The sequence below is a fragment of the Carassius auratus genome, chromosome 29 (assembly GCF_003368295.1).
Source record: "Carassius auratus strain Wakin chromosome 29, ASM336829v1, whole genome shotgun sequence".
Classification (NCBI taxonomy): domain Eukaryota; kingdom Metazoa; phylum Chordata; class Actinopteri; order Cypriniformes; family Cyprinidae; genus Carassius; species Carassius auratus.
Genome location: NC_039271.1, coordinates 9,982,944 through 10,004,162, shown reverse-complemented (window position 1 = coordinate 10,004,162; position 21,219 = coordinate 9,982,944). Strand labels below are relative to the sequence as shown.

At 40.5% G+C, this 21,219-nt stretch overlaps 1 protein-coding gene across 3 annotated transcripts in view; it reads left to right on the top strand.

The window, feature by feature from the left end:
• LOC113048033 (transcription factor SOX-5-like) overlaps positions 1-21,219 on the top strand; it is a 164,936-nt gene that overhangs the window by 122,672 nt on the left and 21,045 nt on the right. For all 3 annotated transcript variants that reach the window (XM_026209533.1, XM_026209535.1, XM_026209534.1), the window contains 4 exons: positions 1,947-2,119; positions 4,135-4,203; positions 16,272-16,398; positions 18,646-18,710. In XM_026209533.1, the coding sequence (XP_026065318.1) occupies positions 1,947-2,119; positions 4,135-4,203; positions 16,272-16,398; positions 18,646-18,710 (434 nt within the window). The remainder of the gene's footprint in view (positions 1-1,946; positions 2,120-4,134; positions 4,204-16,271; positions 16,399-18,645; positions 18,711-21,219) is intronic.

Genomic DNA, 21,219 nt, shown 5'->3' with positions numbered 1-21,219 from the left:
GACACAAATATATACAAACGAGTAGGATGTTTTAAATTGTTAGCAAACAAAAAGTCACATGTTTTTAGGCAACGAGGAACAGCCCCAGTCTGTGAATAATTTTGTATGTTAACGTTTAGCTTTGCTGACACATCTTTGGGAATGGATTTGTGGCTAGAGGGTCTTGTTGAACTTAGCAAAATGTTGGAAGTTGGCAAAACTGCTTAAGTTGCTTCTAGCAAATTCATTACAAGTTATTTTGCTACTAGCAGATATTTCCCCTGAAATTAAACCAAGGTTGATAGTTGATCTTTAAACTTAAAGGGAGCTTTTCGCTGTAATACCAAAGAAGAACCATACCTTTTTGTAAACAGTTCTTAAAATTCAGAACCATATGTATGCATTTTATAGAACAGATGTAATAGAATTTTACTTTATGACATCGACTAAATATAATGTACAGTAAAGAACAGCCTGTGTTAACAACATACTAGATGATTACAGAGCAAAAGAGTGAATGAGAGAGAAAGAGAGAAGAAATGATGGAAAGAAAAGTGGTAATGGACAATAAGAGCCTCAGGCTAAAGCTCCTACATGTAACACAGCACTGTGCTGCTTTAGGGATTTATCTTTTAAGCCCAGTCATTAATTAGCAGTGAGAGCTGCTTGACAGGTATTACATTGTTACAAATTGGTTAATTACTGTGGTTTGTGACATGAGGCAAGGCAGTAAAGACAGCCTTAGGATGTTTAGAGAGAGAGGAAACCACTTATTGATCCAAAGCTGAACTTTCAGTAGGCAAGGTAAAAAGCCTTCTGTTGTGATTGATGAGGCTGGTGTGTTTTCTTATGTGTGTGTATAAACACTTTCTGTCAACTCTAGTCTTAGAGCATCTAGAGTATATTGTGTCAGAGGTCCATTCACATTTTAATGAGTGAATGTGACTGACTGTGTTAGGAACGTACTACAAAGCTATAAATGGTTCTAGAATAAACTAGTTGGTAGGTAGTCTGAATGACTAGTTGGTAAACCCATATACTACACATAAGGTTTTTGTTTGAAATAATAGCTGGAAATGATACTTTATCTTCATGAATGCTATGAATTCATGCACACTTTTTTGTTGGAAAAACAATGTCATACAATGCATTATTATGCAACAGGGTCTCGGCAAGAAAGTGTGAAAAAATATTGCTTTGATCCATCTTTACTCAGGAAGACTCGTAACTTTTCACACAAGGCCCTCCCTTGTCCTGGGCCAGCTCAGATGTACACCCTCTCGTGAAAGCTGGGAGCTGTTAAGGGGAGCTGCAGGTTTATTTTTTCAACTGGCCGCCTGTGACAGTTGCCTTTTATTGTGCATTGTTGAGTCTGTGTGTTTGTGAAGGGGTTACAAATGGAGCCTACTCTCACCTTCTTGCCAGGGCAAAGGGTCAGGTCAGCTGCTATGACTCCCTTCTTTCTCTTGCTTTTTTCATCATCTGTTTTTCCCTGGTGAGGAATGTGGCCCCTCAGAAGGTAGACTAAGAACAATGGGGGATTGTGGGGCCGTGCAGACTTGTGTCTGTGTGTGTATTTTAACAGATATATGACCTAAGACACATAATTTCACACACATGAACTCATTAACAGACATGTGCTCATTTGGACATTTGAATGCTTTAGGGGGTTAGCACACAGAAACACACACACGTTGTTTGATTGGTGGTAGTCTGGGGTAATACCGCAGTGCAACGACATCCTGTTGAGTGATTTAGTCTTCCCCTCCTGCCGTCTGCTCTGGGCCTGCTCATATGTCGGAGCATTCTCAGCTTTAGCTGAGGTTGGAGGTCAGCTCATGCTAAATGTGTAGTGACGGCAAGGTAAACACCAGGGCGATAGGACATCTCAGGAGAAGCACATCTGCGTACTAGGCTTCCTCGCCTAGTTCTTTGACCCTTTGGCTTGTGCCCTTTAACCCCTGCAGGCACCCAGGACAGCCTGGTGGAGAAAGAGCGCCAGCTGATGGGGATGATCACACAACTCAGCAGTCTCAGAGAGCAGCTACTGGCCGCCCATGAGGAGCAGAAAAAACTGGCTGCTTCGCAGATCGAAAAACAGCGCCAACAAATGGAGTTAGCAAAACAGCAGCAGGACCAGGTTAGCCCTTATCCACCATGTTTTGCCATGCATGTGCTATGTGTTGCTTTATTTCTGCACATTCCATCAGTTATTTTACATAGGATACCAACTAGTGGTTTTTCCGATGGTTAAAGCCAATAACAATATCTGGAGGGCAGGATAGGCTGACAAAATGTTGAAATATATGAAGTAAGTTTATTCATAACAAATGAGGTTTACACACAAATATAGAAATTAAAGAAACTCTTATTTTACACTATGTACTCTGGCCTGGTTGTCTACTGTAAGTTCTAACCAGGGACAATGCAGTAAAGTGACAAGCTTGATGTTACACACAATGAAATGTCATTGGTCAAAATTTAGATTCAGTGGGTCTTTAATACTTTTTGGTCACATTACCACGAAAAAAATATTTAGTTGGACGGACCCAGTGACTGTTTACAATCATTGAACAGACTGAATATTGCTTCCCCTGCTGTGGTTACTGCATCATCAGAGAGAATTGCAATAGCAGAGTACAGGTCGAACTAGGTATTGGACCAGCCTCATAGCTTCTTTAAATGGGTTAATGCAAGTTTACTGAAAAATGGCACAAGGATTTTACTTTCCCGCCAGGACAAATAGCCTGATTAACAAGAAAAAAATAACTAGTGATGCATCGAAACACGAAAAGGATTCTTCTTATTTTATTACATTCCGCTTAAACAGCGATTGATAATGGATAGTGTGTTTCTGGCTCTCTGTGCAAGACTTTCATGGAAAAATAGAGGTAAAAATTCTAAATGTTTACTTTATTTATAACATGATGTATTTAAATAGCATAACATAAGAAGGGGGCTATTTTAATTAATATTTTCATCATAGCAAATGTTACATTGATTTGAGGTCAACAAACAAGTAGTTAAGTACATACATTTCAGACACAATATTGACTGTTTTGTTCTATTTCAACAATGAAAATGGTTCCAGGACAAAAATCAGAACAGAAGTATTGCACATTCTGCAATAAACACTAGCCATTTTTGTTACTGGATGATTTAGCTTTTTGACGAATCGGTTGAATGAACAAGTGACTTAAGGTGGTAGTAAAAAAGGTCTTAAAATGTCTGTAGACACCCTGTAGAAAGAACGGAAAATGATCTATTTGAAAGCTGCCTCGAAAGAAGCTGACATATTTTCAAAATTGACTACGCAATGGGTTAAGGAACTCCTGTATATTAGGCTGGTTATGGATTCTCTTGACCCTGTTTGTACTTGTTTCTTAAGGGGACATTTACATAAGTTTGTGTTTATAAACAGGCTGTTTTTATGGCTGATGTTACTTTAAAGGGGATACTTTTAAAGACAAACTGACATGATGTTTATTAGAGCACCACTGCTAAAATATTAACATAGCCAAATTAGCAAAAGATAAACTAGTCAGTTACAATAATAATATAGTTTGCTTTTGGATGATCAGTAAATTAATCAACCGTTGTGACCCATTCCTTCCTATCGTGTCTGATTAGGACACAGTTTTTGTGCTCAACATTTAAATAGTGCAGAACACAGAACAGTGTTATCAGTGTGTGTGTGTGTGTGTGAGAGAAGGAGAGGTATGGGTGTGTAACACTAACGTTTTCCATTTTGAACCACATTCAAAAAGAAACCTTCTGTTCTCTCCATCCCCCTATAAGTGTGTGTGTGTGTGTGTAACATTCAGGTCCCCTCCAGCATGCAGGCAGGAGACTCAAGGTTTGCATAAAGAAAAGTGTGCTTTAGCTTTGTTGTGTGTATAGTTGCTTCTAGGGAGCTCAGTTTTACAAAAGAAAAACCGATTTGTATTAACAGTAACACACCCCTGTACACACAATGCTCCAGGACTGAGTGCCACTCCTTGGTAAATATGTTTGAAATACAAAAGCACACCGAAGAGCTTCAACACACTGTTTACCATCACTTACAAGCATGTGACCCCCATCCGCACAAGTAATGTCCTCTCTTGTTGGAAAAGAGTTTGACATATGTGAAAGTTTGACGTGTTTTGTCCACAGATTGCAAGACAACAGCAGCAACTTCTGCAGCAACAACACAAAATCAACGTCCTGCAGCAACAGATCCAGGTGAGTCTTCATATAGATGTGCATGTCCACTTGTAGACTTGTATACATGTTTTTGCGTTTATGGTTTTGAAAAGGTATTTTTGTGAGATGTCACCATGACCATCAAACATTTTAGTCCACCAATCAACAATCAACCCCCCCAAACAATCATAAACGAGCATCAGCACCGATATCCAGAATCCATTCCCGTAGTCCTTTTGTAGAACAATCAGAATGTAGCTACACAAACAATGGCAAAGCAACTTTGATGAACTACTGTACCTCTAATTTGAAGGCAAACCGTAATGTATTATAACAGCCTCAGTAGAAAAATATTCATCCAAGATAACTGAGAGATTTAAGAAACTTTGATTAAAATATAATCACATTTATTCACAATCACAAAAGTTTAAATATAAATATCTAATATAATAGTCTAATCAACAATAGCATATTTCCCTCTCCAATTTGTGCAAGTTTTTGGGCATGGATGTGAATGTTTACATCAAAAGGATTTTGAACAAAGATTTTAGGTGAAATTTATATAAATTCATAAAATATTTAAAAGTCAGTATTGTTTCAAATTATAGGTCTTAGCTACCTTTATTGTAATTGTAAAAGAATTTGCTAACTGTTCAAAATAGCTTTACATGGAGCATAGCTTCTGACAATGTAGGACTTCCCAAAAGTATTAGATGTCAGCTACTCGTTTTTGTGTGGTCTACAAAGTAGCTGCTTATGAGCACAAATTACATTTCAAATCACTTATGAGATTCCATTTTGGTTAATATGCTGCCTAAGAAAAGTTGCTGCCTATATTGGCAGTAAACTGGAAGATCAGTAAGTTTTTAAAAAGAGTTTGTATTTAGACATAGCACTCATGCAACCTATCATTTAAATTAATCTTTTAAATAAATGTGTAGGTAATGCCCTAATGGTTGGTAAGGTAGCTTTCAGAAAACTAAACACAGATACTTTGATGGGTTTGTACCAGCTGACTTATACATAGGGCAGAGAGACACTGTCCTGCTTTGTATAAGCAGGTGTGAAGCGAATAAAGGCTTTGTGTGCAGGAGGAGATGAGTCTAATTTGGTTGATAAAATGAGACTTAGCCTTGAGAGGGACTCTGGCAGTTTTGGCCAGGAAGCCACATTACACTGAGACTATTCACACAGAGGGAGAAAGATCACTCCCGTCCACTGGACCCCTGCCATTCTCTTTTAGTGCCTGACTGTGTGTGTGTGTGTTTGTGTTGCAGCTGTGTTTGCTTGTGTGTACATGTTCATACTACACAGCTTGGCCTGAATGTGTATGTGAGACTTATCTGTGTCTATTTCAAAATATGCAGCAGCTCATGTCTGTGTGTCAGTAGCAGCTGTGTGTGCGTCAGTCCCCAAAACACGTCCGCTTGGGTTTCTTTAGCCCCGCTCGTCGCTCACAGAAACAAAGCTTCTTTTTCCCATGACTTTGCAACCTCTTCCCAAACAAGCACTTCTCCATTCAGCCGAGTGGAACAATAGTTTCTCACAGTCAACACGGAGGAGGAGGAGGGGGTGGAAGAGGAGGAGATCCTTGTTATGGGCCAATCATATATTAGCCCTAATTCACCTTAAAAACACATTTGACTTGTGTCTAACACACAGGCCACTAACATTGTCTGAGTAAACACTTGCGTCAGAGACAAATATAGCAGTTCTGAACTTTTAGAGTATGTTTAGTTTAATATAAAATGTTACTGAGGTCAAAAGCCAGATTCAACTTCCAATAGAAGGAAAAAAAGCTTAAAAGTCAACAAGAAATACAAATCGACTCTATTTGCCTTTTTTTTTTTTTGCCATGTTCCTGGTCTCAATTACGTTGTGAAACGACAACAACAACAAAAAAAACATTTATTTTTTGCTGACGAAACCTTTTTAGCATCACTTTTTTGCAGTCTAATCGCAATTCAACCCTTATCCAAATAAGTCTGTTTTACTCAGACATGAGTCACATTAAAGAAGTCAAATGGATTGTCAATGCTGTTTTACATTGACTAAAGTGAAGGGCCTGTAGAACCTGAGCTCCTTGAAGAGTTACTTCTCTCCTGAAAGATGCACAAAGTTAACACATATATCCCTCTCAGTGTGGGGCCACTTCTTTAGGCTCTTGGGGGTAACATGCATGCACACGCTTTCATTCTTATTAAAGCTGTGACTCCACGCAGGACCCCTCACTAGTCCCTCGCAGGACCCCTGACGGTTATCCAACCAGGAACACAGGCTCTTGGATGAAAGAAAACACCTGCTGAGAAGCTTGAGGCACACATGCAGAAGCATGAGGAATGAAATGCAGGATACATATAATGCATTTCCATGCTTAACAAGAGGCGTAATGTTGAGAAAAGACCTGTGGGTGCTGTGACTGAGAGCTGCCCACTGGTACAACCTCCTCCTGAGCTCAGCTGTACTGTAACACTTTCCCGCTGTCTGTTCGCTTTTCTCTCATTAGCAGCCTACTTTCTGCTCTGCAGGGCGTCGCGCTGGTGTTGGAAAATTTCCGCTACCCAGCACAGGGTCCGAGGTGAGGCTCCTCCACTGTCAAAGTGGCAGTTAACATGAGTTGCTAGACCTCCCATGAGGAGCTGTTTAGGCTGGCTGATTTTACGTAGAATTTCAGCCATTTAGCACAATGGCATTAGCCGTGGCTAAAGAAACTAGGACTGTTGTCACATGTTTTAGCTAACTAACTAGTTTAAGTCTTCAGACATGGCGGCAACAGAATCTGGTGGCTTGTTATAAAACATATTAGAGTCAACATATATTTCGGAAACTAACCTAATGAGCAGAGGTGGGTAGTAACGAGTTAAATTTACTTCATTACATTTACTTGAGTAATTTTTCGGGGTAATTAATACTTTTCGGAGTATATTTAAAGATGGGTACTTTATACTCTTACTTGAGTAAATGTTTTGGGAAAAATCTGTACTTTTACTTCGTTACTGTGGGCGACGCTCCTCTCATTACTTTATCTTAATGCAATAAATGTTATAAATGCTTCAGTTTATTCCAAACGTGCCATCTACTTTTCTCTGGGCAATGAGCGATGCCCATTCGCTAATGATTCATTCTTTTGAGTCAATTCTGTTCAAAGGCTTGATCAAACAAATTGGCAAACGAGTGAATTGGTTCATGAGTCAGTTTGAAGGAGTCGTTCAGTTCCCTGCCGCACGCGCTGTGTCTGAAGCGGTTCACTTCAGAGTTGTAATGATTAAGATCATCAGTATACTGTTTAACAGGTGATAACTTGGGCTACATTCAATTACAGTACACAATACCACTGTGACAGTAGTTTGTTGTACGTGTGTGGCTTATAACAGAGGGGAGTCTAGTTGAATGCAGCTTCAAAAAGACAAAAAATAGCCGATTAAGATTGTATTAATTTTAATACAATCACACCGGTGCGAGTACGTTCAGCAAGTTATATCATCAGCTGTTAAATTCAGATCTGTGATCGCTTGCTGGCGCTGAGCCAGAGAAAGATGCGTTTTTACAGCGTTGTGCATTATAACCAATCACACACAATTCTTTTGAATGCAATGGCCAATCAGAGGTGTTCGGATGAGTGATCTCTGAAATGCCGGTGCTTCCTTCACTCGCTCGCTGACTGAATACCTCTTTCTGGCGAATTCTCTCGTCAGAAACAACAAAGTGCAGATGTGTGTACGAATCTATAATTAAGATATTGATTTCACAGTGTTAACAGTTTCAGTGATTTTAATGGGAGTTTCTGAGAGTGATTGAAATCTAGACTGTCAGTGAAAATGATCTTTAATAATGTACATTTTATTTGCTCTCTTTCTGAACAATGAAAGATTAGTAGCAATATTTATATCACATTAACTTTCAATGTTAAATTCACATTTAATATAAAGTCAATCGTATTAAAAATATGTTATGGCATGAAACCTATATCTGTTACTTAAGTAAACAGACAGGGTTTTATAATAAATTGGAGTAAAGGCTGATGAAATATCTACATTTACACACACACACATAACATACATTTTATCTATATATCTAAATAAAAATAGGCTCCATATATATGACCCAAAGTAACTAGTAACTAACTACTTGAGTAGATTTTTTTATCCGATACTCTTTTACTCTTACTCAAGTAACTATTCAAGACTAGTACTTTTACTTGAGTAAATATTTCTAGAATTACTTTTACTTTTACTTGAGTAAAGTTTTTGGGTACTCTACCCACCTCTGCTAATGAGCTTCCAAAGCTGTAGCTTATACTGTACATGTCAAACACAACATGATCGCTTCCTAATTTAATCAGAATCATTTGCTGAGCGTCCTCCTTCAGATTGTAAATCCATTTTCCCACGGAATAAGAGTTTAAAAGTTGAAGAGAAACAAACGACAACAGGAACACTAGCAAATCAGAGTTAGACCAGGTCCTGTGCACAGGAGCGGCTAACACAATTGGCTGTGTAATTGTTTAATTTGTCTCATTACACCTAAATGAATGTAATTGGTGTTTTTCCTGCATGAAGTGGTCGCACTGGTTGTGTGAACTGGGCTTTGTGCAGCAATGCGGATGACAGTTGGGGAGTCTCCCAACACATGTTCCCAATTGATATGAGCACTCACTTTATATTATGGAGAATATTTCAGGCGGCATTTTAAGAGTTTCTCAAGATGAAGTATGTAATTTCCGTATGTAATCAACTTACAAATTACTTGCTTAAAGTTGATTCTGTATGATTCTGTATGTTTTATTTTAAATTGAAGTAACAACATTGCATGTTCAAACTTTATCTTTGTGGTGTCTCTTAAGTTGTCGATTTCGGCCTCCAATGATTATGAAAATACAATAATCAAGATAAAACGATTATGCCCCATTCCGCCCCCTTTTGCAGCGCTGCACTTTCGTTCCTCCATAAAAACCCATTTACACGTGCAAATAAGTAAAGTCATGCAACATGACATTTGCAAAATGGGACGTGCTTGATTTATGGAAGCATATTTTGTTTATATTTTTAAAAGTGTGACAGAGAACTTGCGCTGCTCCTCAGGAAAAGATATGTGCTCAGAGACGTACAGAACACGCACATGTAATATCATCTTTTAGCTCAAGGTGCACGCCTAAAAGGTCAAATACACGCTAAAAGGTGTCAAAATGTGGCATTTAGTGATTATTCAAGTATACCTTCGTCGGTCATGTAATAAATGAACATAAAGAGTAGAGAATGAAAATGCGTGCGTAAACGTAAATTGTATCCGTGCGGATCTTAAAGTGACAGTGGGCTATTTTCCTGCTGCTACTGTGTGTTTATTATTCAAACAACAAAAGAGAAAATCACACACTGCTCTTGAGTGAAGGACTTTTGTAGCTTTAAGAAACAAAAGTTTAATTCTTACAGTAAAGACTATACTGTTTTATTTTACATTTGATTATTAATTTCTGTAGTAGGCTGTAAACTGTTGAGACTTGCATAAAATAGACATAAAATCAGTTTTCACAATTTTTTTTTATTCTACTGTATTTGTCCTTTGCTTTTGTTATAACGGATAGTTAAATTATTTTTTATAATTACCTTATTTAAAACCTTATTTACAGGAAATACATATTTGATAAGTATCTTTAAAGGTGCCATATGCAGAAATTGAGGTAAAAATATCCATAACATGACCTACACGCATCAAAAGAATGAGAAGAAATAAGGGCGATGATGTCATAAAAAAAAATGTCAAGTTATAGTGCTGCAGAGATATCAACCTTAATTAGCATTAGCATTACTAGCCCCGGCCCGACAGGTGTTGTAATACCAGTTTCGGCCATGGGAGGCGGTATGCGGGCAACATAACCACCAGCCAACCTGCAATACACTAATAACTCGCAGGGCGTACCTGAACCTGATGTCATTCGTGTGGAAAGTACAGCCCACTACTTTCAGTTCAGAGAAGAGAGCGGAAGGATAGCTGAAGCCCTTGGCAAGAGACCAACACCCGCTACAGGGAAACAACCGTGCTCGGAATCACAAATCAAATCCGATAAGAATACCAGAGTAAACATCGGCACTGCTTTTAATCGCTGGAGACAACTGATGGACCTGAAAGAAATGAGGTTCGACTCCGAACTTGCAAGTTAGATGCTGTTAGTATTTCGCTAGAAGTTTGTTTTATATGTTTGTGTATTTGTTTTCGGGAAGTTATAACATAGAAATGTATCGAAGGCTGTTCGATAAACGTGCTAATGTTAGCGATGGCTAACCGTAGCTGCGTTTGATAATTAGCTAGCTATAACTTAACGTTACACATTTTATTATATAGGGCTGTGCATGTCTTTACTCATGTACATCTCATCAGTAAAGACGCTCCTGTAATTAGGAGTATATCTCCAGCACGTGTGTTCAGATCAGGATTGCCAGGTTTTCACAACAAATCCTGCCCAGTTGCTTCTCAAAACTAGCCCAATCTTGCTTCCAGAAGGTTCCCCGATAAAACATTGCTTCCCGGGGTTAAAATATAGGTTTTTTAGCAGGGTTGCCTTGGTATAATTAGCATTTTAGGGGCTAAATATCACGTTATTTGTATTGGGGTCGCTGTGACCAGCGGACATGAAAAACAACCACCACGGACTTGGCAACACTGGTTGGCATTTACTACACAGAGCCGTAATTCACTGAAAATCTACACAACATCGATGTTAAAATCACAGGCGATTCTTTGTCGATTTTGAAAGCGATTTTGTGTTAGTTGTCGGTAGACTAAGGCTCTGTGCAGTAACTGCCGCTCCACCTGAACCAGTGTTGCCAAGTCTGCGGTTGTTTTTCATGTCCGCGGTTTGAAGCAATCCCAATACCAATAACATGATATTTAGCCCCTAAAATGCTAATTTTACCAGGGAAACCCTTCCCAAAAATTTATATTTTAATCCCGGGAAGCAATTTTTATTAGGGAACCTCCCGGAAATGCGATTGGGCTAGTTTTGGACTAGTTTTAAGAAGCAACTGGGCAGGATTTGTTGTGAAAACCTGGCAACCCTGATCTGAATGCACATGCTGGAGATATACTTCTAATTACAGGAGCGTCTTTACTGATGAGAGGTGCATGAAAATCGCATTCGATTTTTTGCACAGCCCTATGTATCATAACTAACCTGCTCTGTCTAGTCTGTTGGTCTCCGTGTCCTCTTTGCTTCGTGGTTTTTCTGTGCGTGAAAAAATTGATGTGTGGCGTGAAAGTTTGTGAAAAGAGTCAATTGCGTGTGTCTCATGGTGAATGCTTGAGAGTTGGCACATTAGTTCTCAAGCAGAATAAAGGACAGGTTGATTATTGCTGTTTAGCATTTGTATTAATCTATGATGTGTCCCTGTTTGCCTACAGGGACATAAAAAAATTAATTAAAAGTGATAAGTGGACCAAAGTGTCTGAGATTGTTCATTTTAAGTAAAGGATCCTAATATTTCGTCCACAACAATATTTAATGAGGTTATAACTCTTTGTGGTTAGTCTGCACGAGATCAACAAGCTTGTTTGCTTTGCGGACGCTTTAAATACAAAATAAGCATTCGATCTACGTTAGAGCGTCTGAGCGCTCACAAATCTTTCTGCAGCGTCGTGAGCAGAGTGGCAAGAACGATTTTTGACGCTCTAGACGCCGGCGGTGTGAACGCACAGTTAGGCCGGTGACACACTGTCTGTGTGGCGTGAGCGCCGCGTGTCTGAAGCGTCCCAGAAGCGTGGCGGATTCTGTGTCTTTACACACCAGAAGCGTGCCTGACGCGGCGCTGGCGCGCTGCTGCTGTAGAGGGAGACCATTGACAGACCAGGCTCATGTCTTCATTACAACAATATATACTTTTTTTTACACACCTACACCTACTGATAAATGACACCGTCAAAAGTATTGACGGCGAAATAGATTATGTTTGACAGGTGCAATATTTGAAAATCGATAATTTTTTTTTTTTTTTTTTAATTACATTTATATCTGAATTTATGTCAACCTATAGACTTTCAAATATCAAAATATCAGGAATTCATATGTATTTGTGTACAAAATGACATTTAAACACATTTTCCTATTATATTTTGCCTGGAAAAGCTTCCAACACGCGCGTGTGTCGCGATAAAAATAGGCGTTGGTTCTATTTCTAGCAAGCAAGCGTTTTCCGCGCGGCTCTGAGACGCGCGTCTCACGCAGGCGGTCTGTAAGCTCTAACCTGTTAACATGTAAACATTGAGCGTGAGAGAGAATGATGAGGGATATCCAACCTTAAAAGAAGGCATGCACAGAAAATTCTCCAAAGTGCTACATGTTCAACAAGGAAGCCAAAAGGAAAGAAATTAACAGATACAAAGTGTTATACATGTCCATTCCACCTCTATTTCCTCTCCAAGAGCAGAACAACTGTGCCTTGACTGGCCCTGAGCAGCATATAACCACCTGGTGTGTGCCCGTGTATGCATGTCTTCGTGTGTCTGAGTGTGTGGGGAAGGCTTCTCTCAGCCCGGTGGTTGGCAGCTAATGGGAGCTATTTGAGGAAGGACACACAGGCAGAGGAGCAGATGGGCGCTGCGTTATGCCCACCTACAGCGGGCGGCTGACGCACCTCCTGCACTCACACCTAATGGGGACCTAATATAAGGCTGGCTGTGCAGACACAGGCTCGCCACTCAATTTCATTAGCCGCTAATCAGCCAAAGGTGCCCTTGGATCACGGAAAAGGACCGTTCACTGAAAAAAAAGGCATATTTGAGAAAAAAAAAAAAAAAAAAAACGAAGGGCATGAGTGGACATGCATTTGCAATTGGAAATAGCAAGGTTGTTGTTTTGGTGGGGTTTGAAAATGCCACATTTGTCTGGAAGCTGCTATCAGGCATGGAAAAGAGATCAAGCATTAGTCATGTGACCTCAATGCAACTCTTTATTGGTCTAAACTTCGTTAAGGGTTCAACTGATTTTTTGACTAGAATATTTGACAGGTTGTTTTTTTTTCAGATTCTACACCATACATAATCCTGAGTGAGCTAAGTAAGCTCTGTCTTGAATCCAACAAGAAGATAAATCATTGTTACTGTGGAGAACTGTGACAGCAAACTCCTGTAAATCATTGTGAATTAATCAAGCAAACATTCTAACATGCATAATTGCAAAAACTACTTTCTACATAAAATAAATTGGTAAAACCCAAAATGTTAATATTGTAATAACGTTTTTACTTTTAATTATTTACTTTTTTTAAATACTTACAAACTAAAATGTATAATTTTGAAATTCATTTCAGAGTTTGGTTGAAATCCCAATGGAGCAAATGAATGGGAAAAATGGTTCCAGACCCAATGCTGCTATATTAAGGCCCTGACAACACACCATAACGTTACATCAATCACATAGTTGTTATGAAGTAAAAACTCTCATGAACATAAAACAACATTGATAGCTTCCATTTTTAACCAGGTATATAATATTCTGAGACGCTTGAAGCGAAGGAAGTAGATCCATGTATGCAAAAGCAGATTGTCCGCACATGTTTGTTTGAGCGTGTGCACAATTTCTATCATATCCACCAGGGACAGTCCTTTCGGACTGACGCCTGCACCAGACTGGCAATCATCGCAGGCACTCTGTAAAAGTTAATGGCCTATGCCCACATCCACGGGGCTAATATTGTGAGCCAGTCTGCAAGTACAGTGTGTGTTAACGTTGCTATCCAGGCGCAAATTAATTATTAGTTATATGGCTATGTGTCCCTTCTTCAACGCGAGGTCGCTGAGGCCCGCCTTTAATTGCTGGAGCATATGGCTGGAAACAGATTTTAGCGGTGGGACTCGTTCTTAACCACCGTTCTTGTGCACGTTCTCAGATGTGAGCCATATTGTCAATGCTGGCAGCTATTGTTTCACTCATTTACTTCTTAGAGCAAATTACTCCCTAATAATAGCTCTACCTTAGAGTTTTTCTCTCCTCCGTGCCAGCAAACCTGTTCACACTGCATATGTTAATTATCTGCACATCTTCATTATGTTCAAAAAGCTTTAGGTTCAAGCTGTGCTGCCTGGCGAGAGGCTCTGACTCAATTCCGTGCCAACTTTCCACTTTTTCCTTTTCCTTTTCTTTCTTGCTCTTTCACTCTCAATCTCTCTCTCTTGTCATATCAACTATGAAAGTTGAAAAGTTAGCTACTCTCTTGTTATCCTTGACAGGTTTTTTTTCCTCCTTTTGCCAACAGTTTTTCTTAAGGCTGATTAGGCTTTTTTTTTTTTAGATTCTAGCTGTATTTCTTTCTATGTTTATGTATAAATAGATAAACAGTTGTTATGTATGTTTTATATATATTTTCTTTGATTGTGGACCTGGTCTATAGGACCAGTCACAGAGGCCATTTTTGCTTCTGCTTTCTAAAAGTTTTAAAAAGCTTTTCAAGTAAGCCATTCTTCTGACCAGAGAGTTCAAGGAGCCAGTATGGAATTCCACAGCCAGCTGTTGACTGATTAATAGAGCTTGCAGCTGGAGTTGACACTTTTGTCATAAGCTTGGAATATTCCACTGTTTTCATGTAAGTTATTACAACAACAAGCCTTCTATTATTGTTTAGGTGCAACACAGTGTTTCCCTAAACTATTACTAATTCAACAGCAACCCATCCAATCCCTACAGTTGAGGTACATTGTTCAGTCCAAGCTTATTTTTCTTAAGTCGTCTTTGTTTCGGCCCACTACTTTTAAACACAACACTCGTTCCTTGTTCCAGCCAGTGTGAGAGATGCTATGCAGGTGATGTTAACCATCCAAGGACTTTAATTTAAATCTCCTTTGAAAGCATCTGTGAAGTTTAGTCCTATTGTTCTGTAATTCATGATACATGTCAACTGGATGCATCAAACTACATTAACTGGCCTGAAAATGTCAATATCAGCTTTACCTACTCTGCGTGGGTAATGCTATTTGCTACGTTGATTGAATAGAGAACAGCATGACGATGTGTTTGAATGCTTTAGAAGATCTACGAGCCTCTAATTCCATATGCACCCACACACACTTGCTTACATGTCTATGCATTCAAGAGAAGAGTATGTGCTTGTAATTTGCCACAAAAACACTCCTTGCTTAAAACCATCGGAGAACATAAACACGCGTGCGCATTGACTAGCACACGCTATTGTGACCACAGAGCCATAGCTCGCAGTGAAGAGACATAGGCAGAACCAGAGAAGCATATGTTCAATTAGAACTGGAAGTTAGAGTCGCACCAGCCCATGGGGGGTCCTGTCAAAAGGCAACAATAACACAACACTGCCTTCTGATCTGGGAACAGGATGCCTGCCGTTTGTGGTTAACCAAAATGAGGGAATGATTGCTCTGGTTGTAATTCAAAAACAAAAACCCTCAGCCTCTGTTTATCTTAACATGCAACTGTTGTGATAAAGCACCTCCACTTCTCTCAGAGCATGTCATTTTCATATGTACAGTATTGTCACTTTTGTGTTTTTCTTGTCAGTAGAACCATCTGTCCTCTACTTCTTTGAGCCTGTGTGTCTCAAGACTCTCCCTTTGCCAAAGTCTCTGGCTTGTGTTTTTTTTCGCTCTCCTTCCTGCATTTTATAATCCTGGAAACCTTGTGAAGTGGTGTGGCGAGTCGCCGAGCATGGTCCTCTGTAGAAATAGAGGCCAGCTGTTGCCAGTATGAAGAAGCTCCTTCAAATTACAATAATCAAGGGGACCAACTATCCCAATAGCCACCCGTTTAAACTCGCCCTAGAAGTGAACTGGCTAGTAAGGGCCATAGTGTAACCAGACAAAGTGTGGTCTGCCTTGCAATTTATTCTAGCCATAAAACATCCATTTAGACAGGAAGTCTAACTGACATGTATAGCAACCAACCACAAGTCTATCTGCATTCATAAATTGTTTAATTGAAGAAAATATGAAACACATGCAACCAATTCCTGTCTAATATGGCATCAGAATGGTCAATGATCAAACTGTGTGATCTGAAGGACTTTGGTTGATCATATTTCTTAATAGTTTATCTGTTTTGGCTAGACTCTTTGTTTGTGACCAACATATTCATTGTATTCTTCCTATCTCTTCAGCAGGTCCAGGGTCAGTTGCCTCCACTGATGATACCGGTGTTCCCTCCAGATCAGAGAACTCTGGCGGCCGCTGCTGCACAACAAGGATTTCTGCTGCCTCCAGGGTTCAACTACAAACCAGGCTGCAGTGAGTATTAAAGCAGCATTTCAGTGATAGATTGTAAAATAAAGGACTTCAGTCCAGTTTATTGTTCACACTAGAGATTTCAAACCAGATTGTTGAAAGCGGAGTCTTCAACCCAATGTTGGGCAGCATCTCCCTCCTGTCTGGTGTGTTCTTAAGATCAGCCAACACCACTGATGCCTGTCATCTCCCGCACATGACAGACTCTCGGACTAGACAAACTCACTTGCTTTTTTTGTCTCTGTATTTCTTGTTCAAAAGTAGGAACAGAAAAAAAAAAAAAGAAAACTTCCTCTGGGGTTTGTGTTTTTGGCCGTAGCAGTCCAACTGTGAAGCAATGTGTTGTTTACCGTGAGAAACGAGGCGGCAAGTGCCAGCAGCGCAGCAGCAGAATGCTCGCGCTCTCACAGGGGGGTAGAGTGACCTGCCCCAGGTTTCTTCATATTAACACGGGCGGCCGCCAGAACACACGTCCAATACGCCTCGCACACGCCTCCAACTCCTCTCCAACTGTACGCGTGCACACACACATCACATAGTTTGCACACTCATACACACTCATAAATGTACATCTCCCATGTGAGACGGACCGGTCCACATCTCCAGCTCCACCCCCTGCGCTTCACAGTTTCCCAAACAAGTCCTCCCTCCCTCTTCCTCCTCCCAAATGCCCCCCATCTCCCAACCATACACCCTCTATTTCAATTACAGCCAGCAGCACCATCAAACCCTGCCCAAAATTTCAATTACGCATGTCATTTAGTTACTAATACAGAGCCTCTTCATGAGGGAGGAAGCCATCGTTTGAACCCCTTATAACCAGAGCAGAAAAAAGGGGGATGAAATCCCTCCGGTCGCAGGGTCTAGGCTAAGGGGATGTTGGTTCCCACCCATTGCTCCACGGAGCCAGGCCACGGAGCTCTTCCAGTCAGTCTGAGGATGCTGCCTTCTAGCCAACAGCAACATATTTGCTTTCCTTAGTTTTGCTCTTTTGTTACAGCTGTACCCGGGAGAGACATAAAATTGTTGGAATATTTGTGTTTGTTTAGGGATTGAAAAAAAGATGAGGAAAAAAAAGACAAAATGCAATCTCCCCAGAATACATCCTTGAACCGGGTCCAGGGCAATCTCTAACCTAGCGAATGAGTATTTTGGGTGAAGGGGAAGCAGTGTATGGGAAAAATGTTTGGACACACTGATAGGAGTGTCTGGTTTATAGCTTACTGAGACAAGCTATGACTTCCTCAACAAACCCCTTGTACATATACTGTACAGCCCAGGGTTGCATCCAAAAGTGCTGCCCAATCAACAAGTGCATTCACATGCGGTGTAAAAGATACATTTCAGTTGGATTAAAGCAGAAATGTAGTAATTAAATCTAGTAGGCAAGATGCAAGTCATTTTAAACTACTCCCATCAGATGTCATATTTATTCTTTCCACCAGCTGCCAAACTGCATGCACAGAAGGGTGGTATATCATAGGTGAAGGGCACATTTATACTTGCTTCAAAACATGACCAGACACACACTCCAAAAATCATTGATTCTTCAAGAATAACAGAATTATGCTGCCACTTGTATCTGATATATTTTAGACATTGAGCAGATGCATCTTCTCCCCTTCTTTCTCAGAGCGCCTCTTCCAACCTCTCCTCCCTTTTAAACCAGCATTATTCCATTGTTCATTACACTATGAACTTCAAAAAACTGCAGCACAGATTTGAGAGCACACTCATGGTTTCTCATGTCACAGGCCTTTTCAACGTAATGCTGATAACCCCCTGCCTCCTCTAGACGAACTGGACTGACCTTTACCTCACGGTCGTGTAATTATAAAGACCATATCTGCAGGTGGACACTAATAACTCTCGCTATTCACTCCTCATGTTCTGATTCATCTCTCCAGTGCAGAGGCTCTTGTGCGTGGCCTGAGGAGACTGGGCGCTGACGTTACCTCGTTAATTACCGTCCTCTCCTTATCATGCCTTAGCCCTCAACTGCTATTGTGCTCAGGGTATTAGAGCTGCAGCCACACAATCAGCCTTTCATTAGAATGGAGTTGGGGGGGGGGACTTCACAATGGAGGTCTTTACCGACAGAAGAAAAAAAGCAGTGAATTTGTTGCTCCATTGAAGGAGAGGGGGATGGGGCCCAGACCCTGGGTAGAATCTGGGGAGATGAAAAGGAATGGGTGATGTGTAAAAAAATATATAAAGATTCTGACATAGCTATAATGATCTCTTCCGCAGATGACCCTTACCCTTTACAGCTAATCCCTGCGGCAACACCTGGCCTCGGCCCTCTTCAACTGCAGGTAAGGTCCATCTTGCAGTTTTGCTTGTTTCTGCATGGTTCTGTGTTTCCATTTGCTGTGGCGTCTCTGTGCATTTTCCCCAACCTTTCAAACAAAATCTTTTTCTTCCCTCGTTTTTCCCCCTTTTTTGTTTTGTGATCCCGATAGAGAACAACAATGCTCACTGTTCTCCTCAACTATTTTCCTCATGCCAACTGCAAGTTGTCATAGAAATGGGCCTTTGTGAGGGGCCAGAGCCCAGAGAGAGAATGCCGCACTGCTGGCTCTGGGGTGCTGATATTGTTCACTGCGGAGCGAAGGGTACCATAGAAACTGTTGTTAAGGGGGACAGAGCACAGAGGGACACTGAACAGAGAGCAAACACAAAAAGATATTATGGGCTGTCTGAATAGAGTCAAACCCTAATGCAGCCTCACTGAGCTGCTCCGAAATGGAAAATGCAGTAAACATGCATCTCCACGTTTGTCCTTTTTTTCTCTTCCTCCCTTAGTTTGCTCTTTGGCAGAAGGAGAAGAGAGGGGTAAGGATAATAAATCACCTAGTTGAGGGGGAATAGAGGTGCACATCTGCTACAATACTGTGTTTGTGTGAAAATATTGTAAACCGATTCACTCTGGCCCAGTATGGACTTACTGCATTGAACCTCTTGTCACCAGGTGTTTGCGATGCATTAACCTAAGGGCCGACAGGGTCTAGGGCCAGCCTTTCCTCTCTGTTACCTCCCTCAGGCATTAAAGAGCCTGGCTTAGACCCCAAAACTCATCCTCCCAGTATTAGCCAAAATAGATGCACATTAGAGTAAATTTTAAAAGGGCATTGCACATACGTACACACATGCAAAGATACGCACCTGCACATCTGTATCACAGATTAAACATATGTAAGAGGTATAAATGGCTCTCACACATACGCACTCGCTTCGAAACAGGTGGTATTCCCAGGTGCCCTCTGGATAACAGGTAATAAAACTGGATTTTTTTTTTCAACCCTCACAATCTGTGCACTCACCCCGCTGTGCTCTGTATGACTGGATTACTGCGAGAATCTTGTCCTGTCTGATTTTATCTGCCTCAAAGCTTGTATCCATATGTTCCTTCATGTTAAGATAAAAAAAAATCCCTGATTGAACAGCTTTGTCAGCCACAATTGGATTTCACCAGAAAAACAACTGGGGGAAATAAGAAACAACAACATCATCATCCAGTGCCACTGTTCTCTCATTTCATCCTCAAATCTTCCTTGCAACACACACTCACAGAGATAGAGATTACGGTATTGTCACAAAAAAAATATTTACCGAGGCTAACCTAAATACAGATGTCTCAGACAGGAGAAGCATGCTGGATTTCCTCTGGGACAATTGGTGCGTCTGCATCTCTCATCTTCAGACCTCCCAATACGATGAGAGGCCCCAAATATTTGCTTTGGTCATTCCTCAAACCACTGTTTAGTGGTTAGCCCACTCACAAATCTGGCTTGCAATTCCTTACCCCTCTTCTCAATGCACTTTCTGTCCTTTTAACTGTACAGAGAAATTCTATTTGGAATATATGTCTCAACACACACACCTGCAATCGCCAAATGGACAGAGCCACATCTGTGTGAGACTGCTCACCTACACACTTAGCATTAAACAAGACCTTTAAGTGTGTGCATCTGAGTTTAAGGTAGTCATTGCACCAGGGGTCGCCATTAGTCACTGCAGCGGTCTTTAAACCTGGCCACAAAAACACTTTTCACAACTGCGGCCACAGTTCTAACTGGCCTAATATTCTATAACCAGCTAAATTAACCTGTGTAACCCACCAAAACCACACACACATAGGCTGAGGGATTATCTTAAAAATCAGGGACAATGACTGTGTTGAAAATGTGGGAATAGAGAAAGAGAGAGAGATGAGAAAAGAGTACTGAAGAGGTATAAAGTGGGTCAATGGAGGAGGTCAGCCATCATATGTAGAGGCAGATGTTAGACCATATTGCACTGGATTACTGCTGCACACAGGAGAGTGAGAAAGAGAAATCAAGAGGGAGACTGTATTTAATGCCTTTTATCAGCCGTAAGAAATAGTACATGTATTTCCATTTGTAGTGCAAACCCCCAGCGATTTATTTTTTGATGCATACTTGGAGGGCTGCATGTGTTTTCATAGTGATAAGTACCATGAATTCCTTTTAGATAGCGATCTGGTGGCATTGTCCGAGCTCGTTAAGGTCACTGTTAATAGATTGCATGGCTGGATTGATCCTGTCCAGCTTGCCCTATCTGCACCACATCATAATAAGCTTACGTAACTTTCCCAGTGTATCACACAATGGGAATGCTATTTTGACTCAAAGCTTCTCACAAGCAGACCTGAACTGAGTACTGATCCTTGACAATCCCAAAAAATTATTAAGCAGAAAAAAGAGAAATTATCCTACCTCACAAAAGATTTTAATTTGGCTTTTGTATTTTTGTAAGCACTAGCTTTAGCACTAATTGACACATAGGGAGGGTGATTTCTTG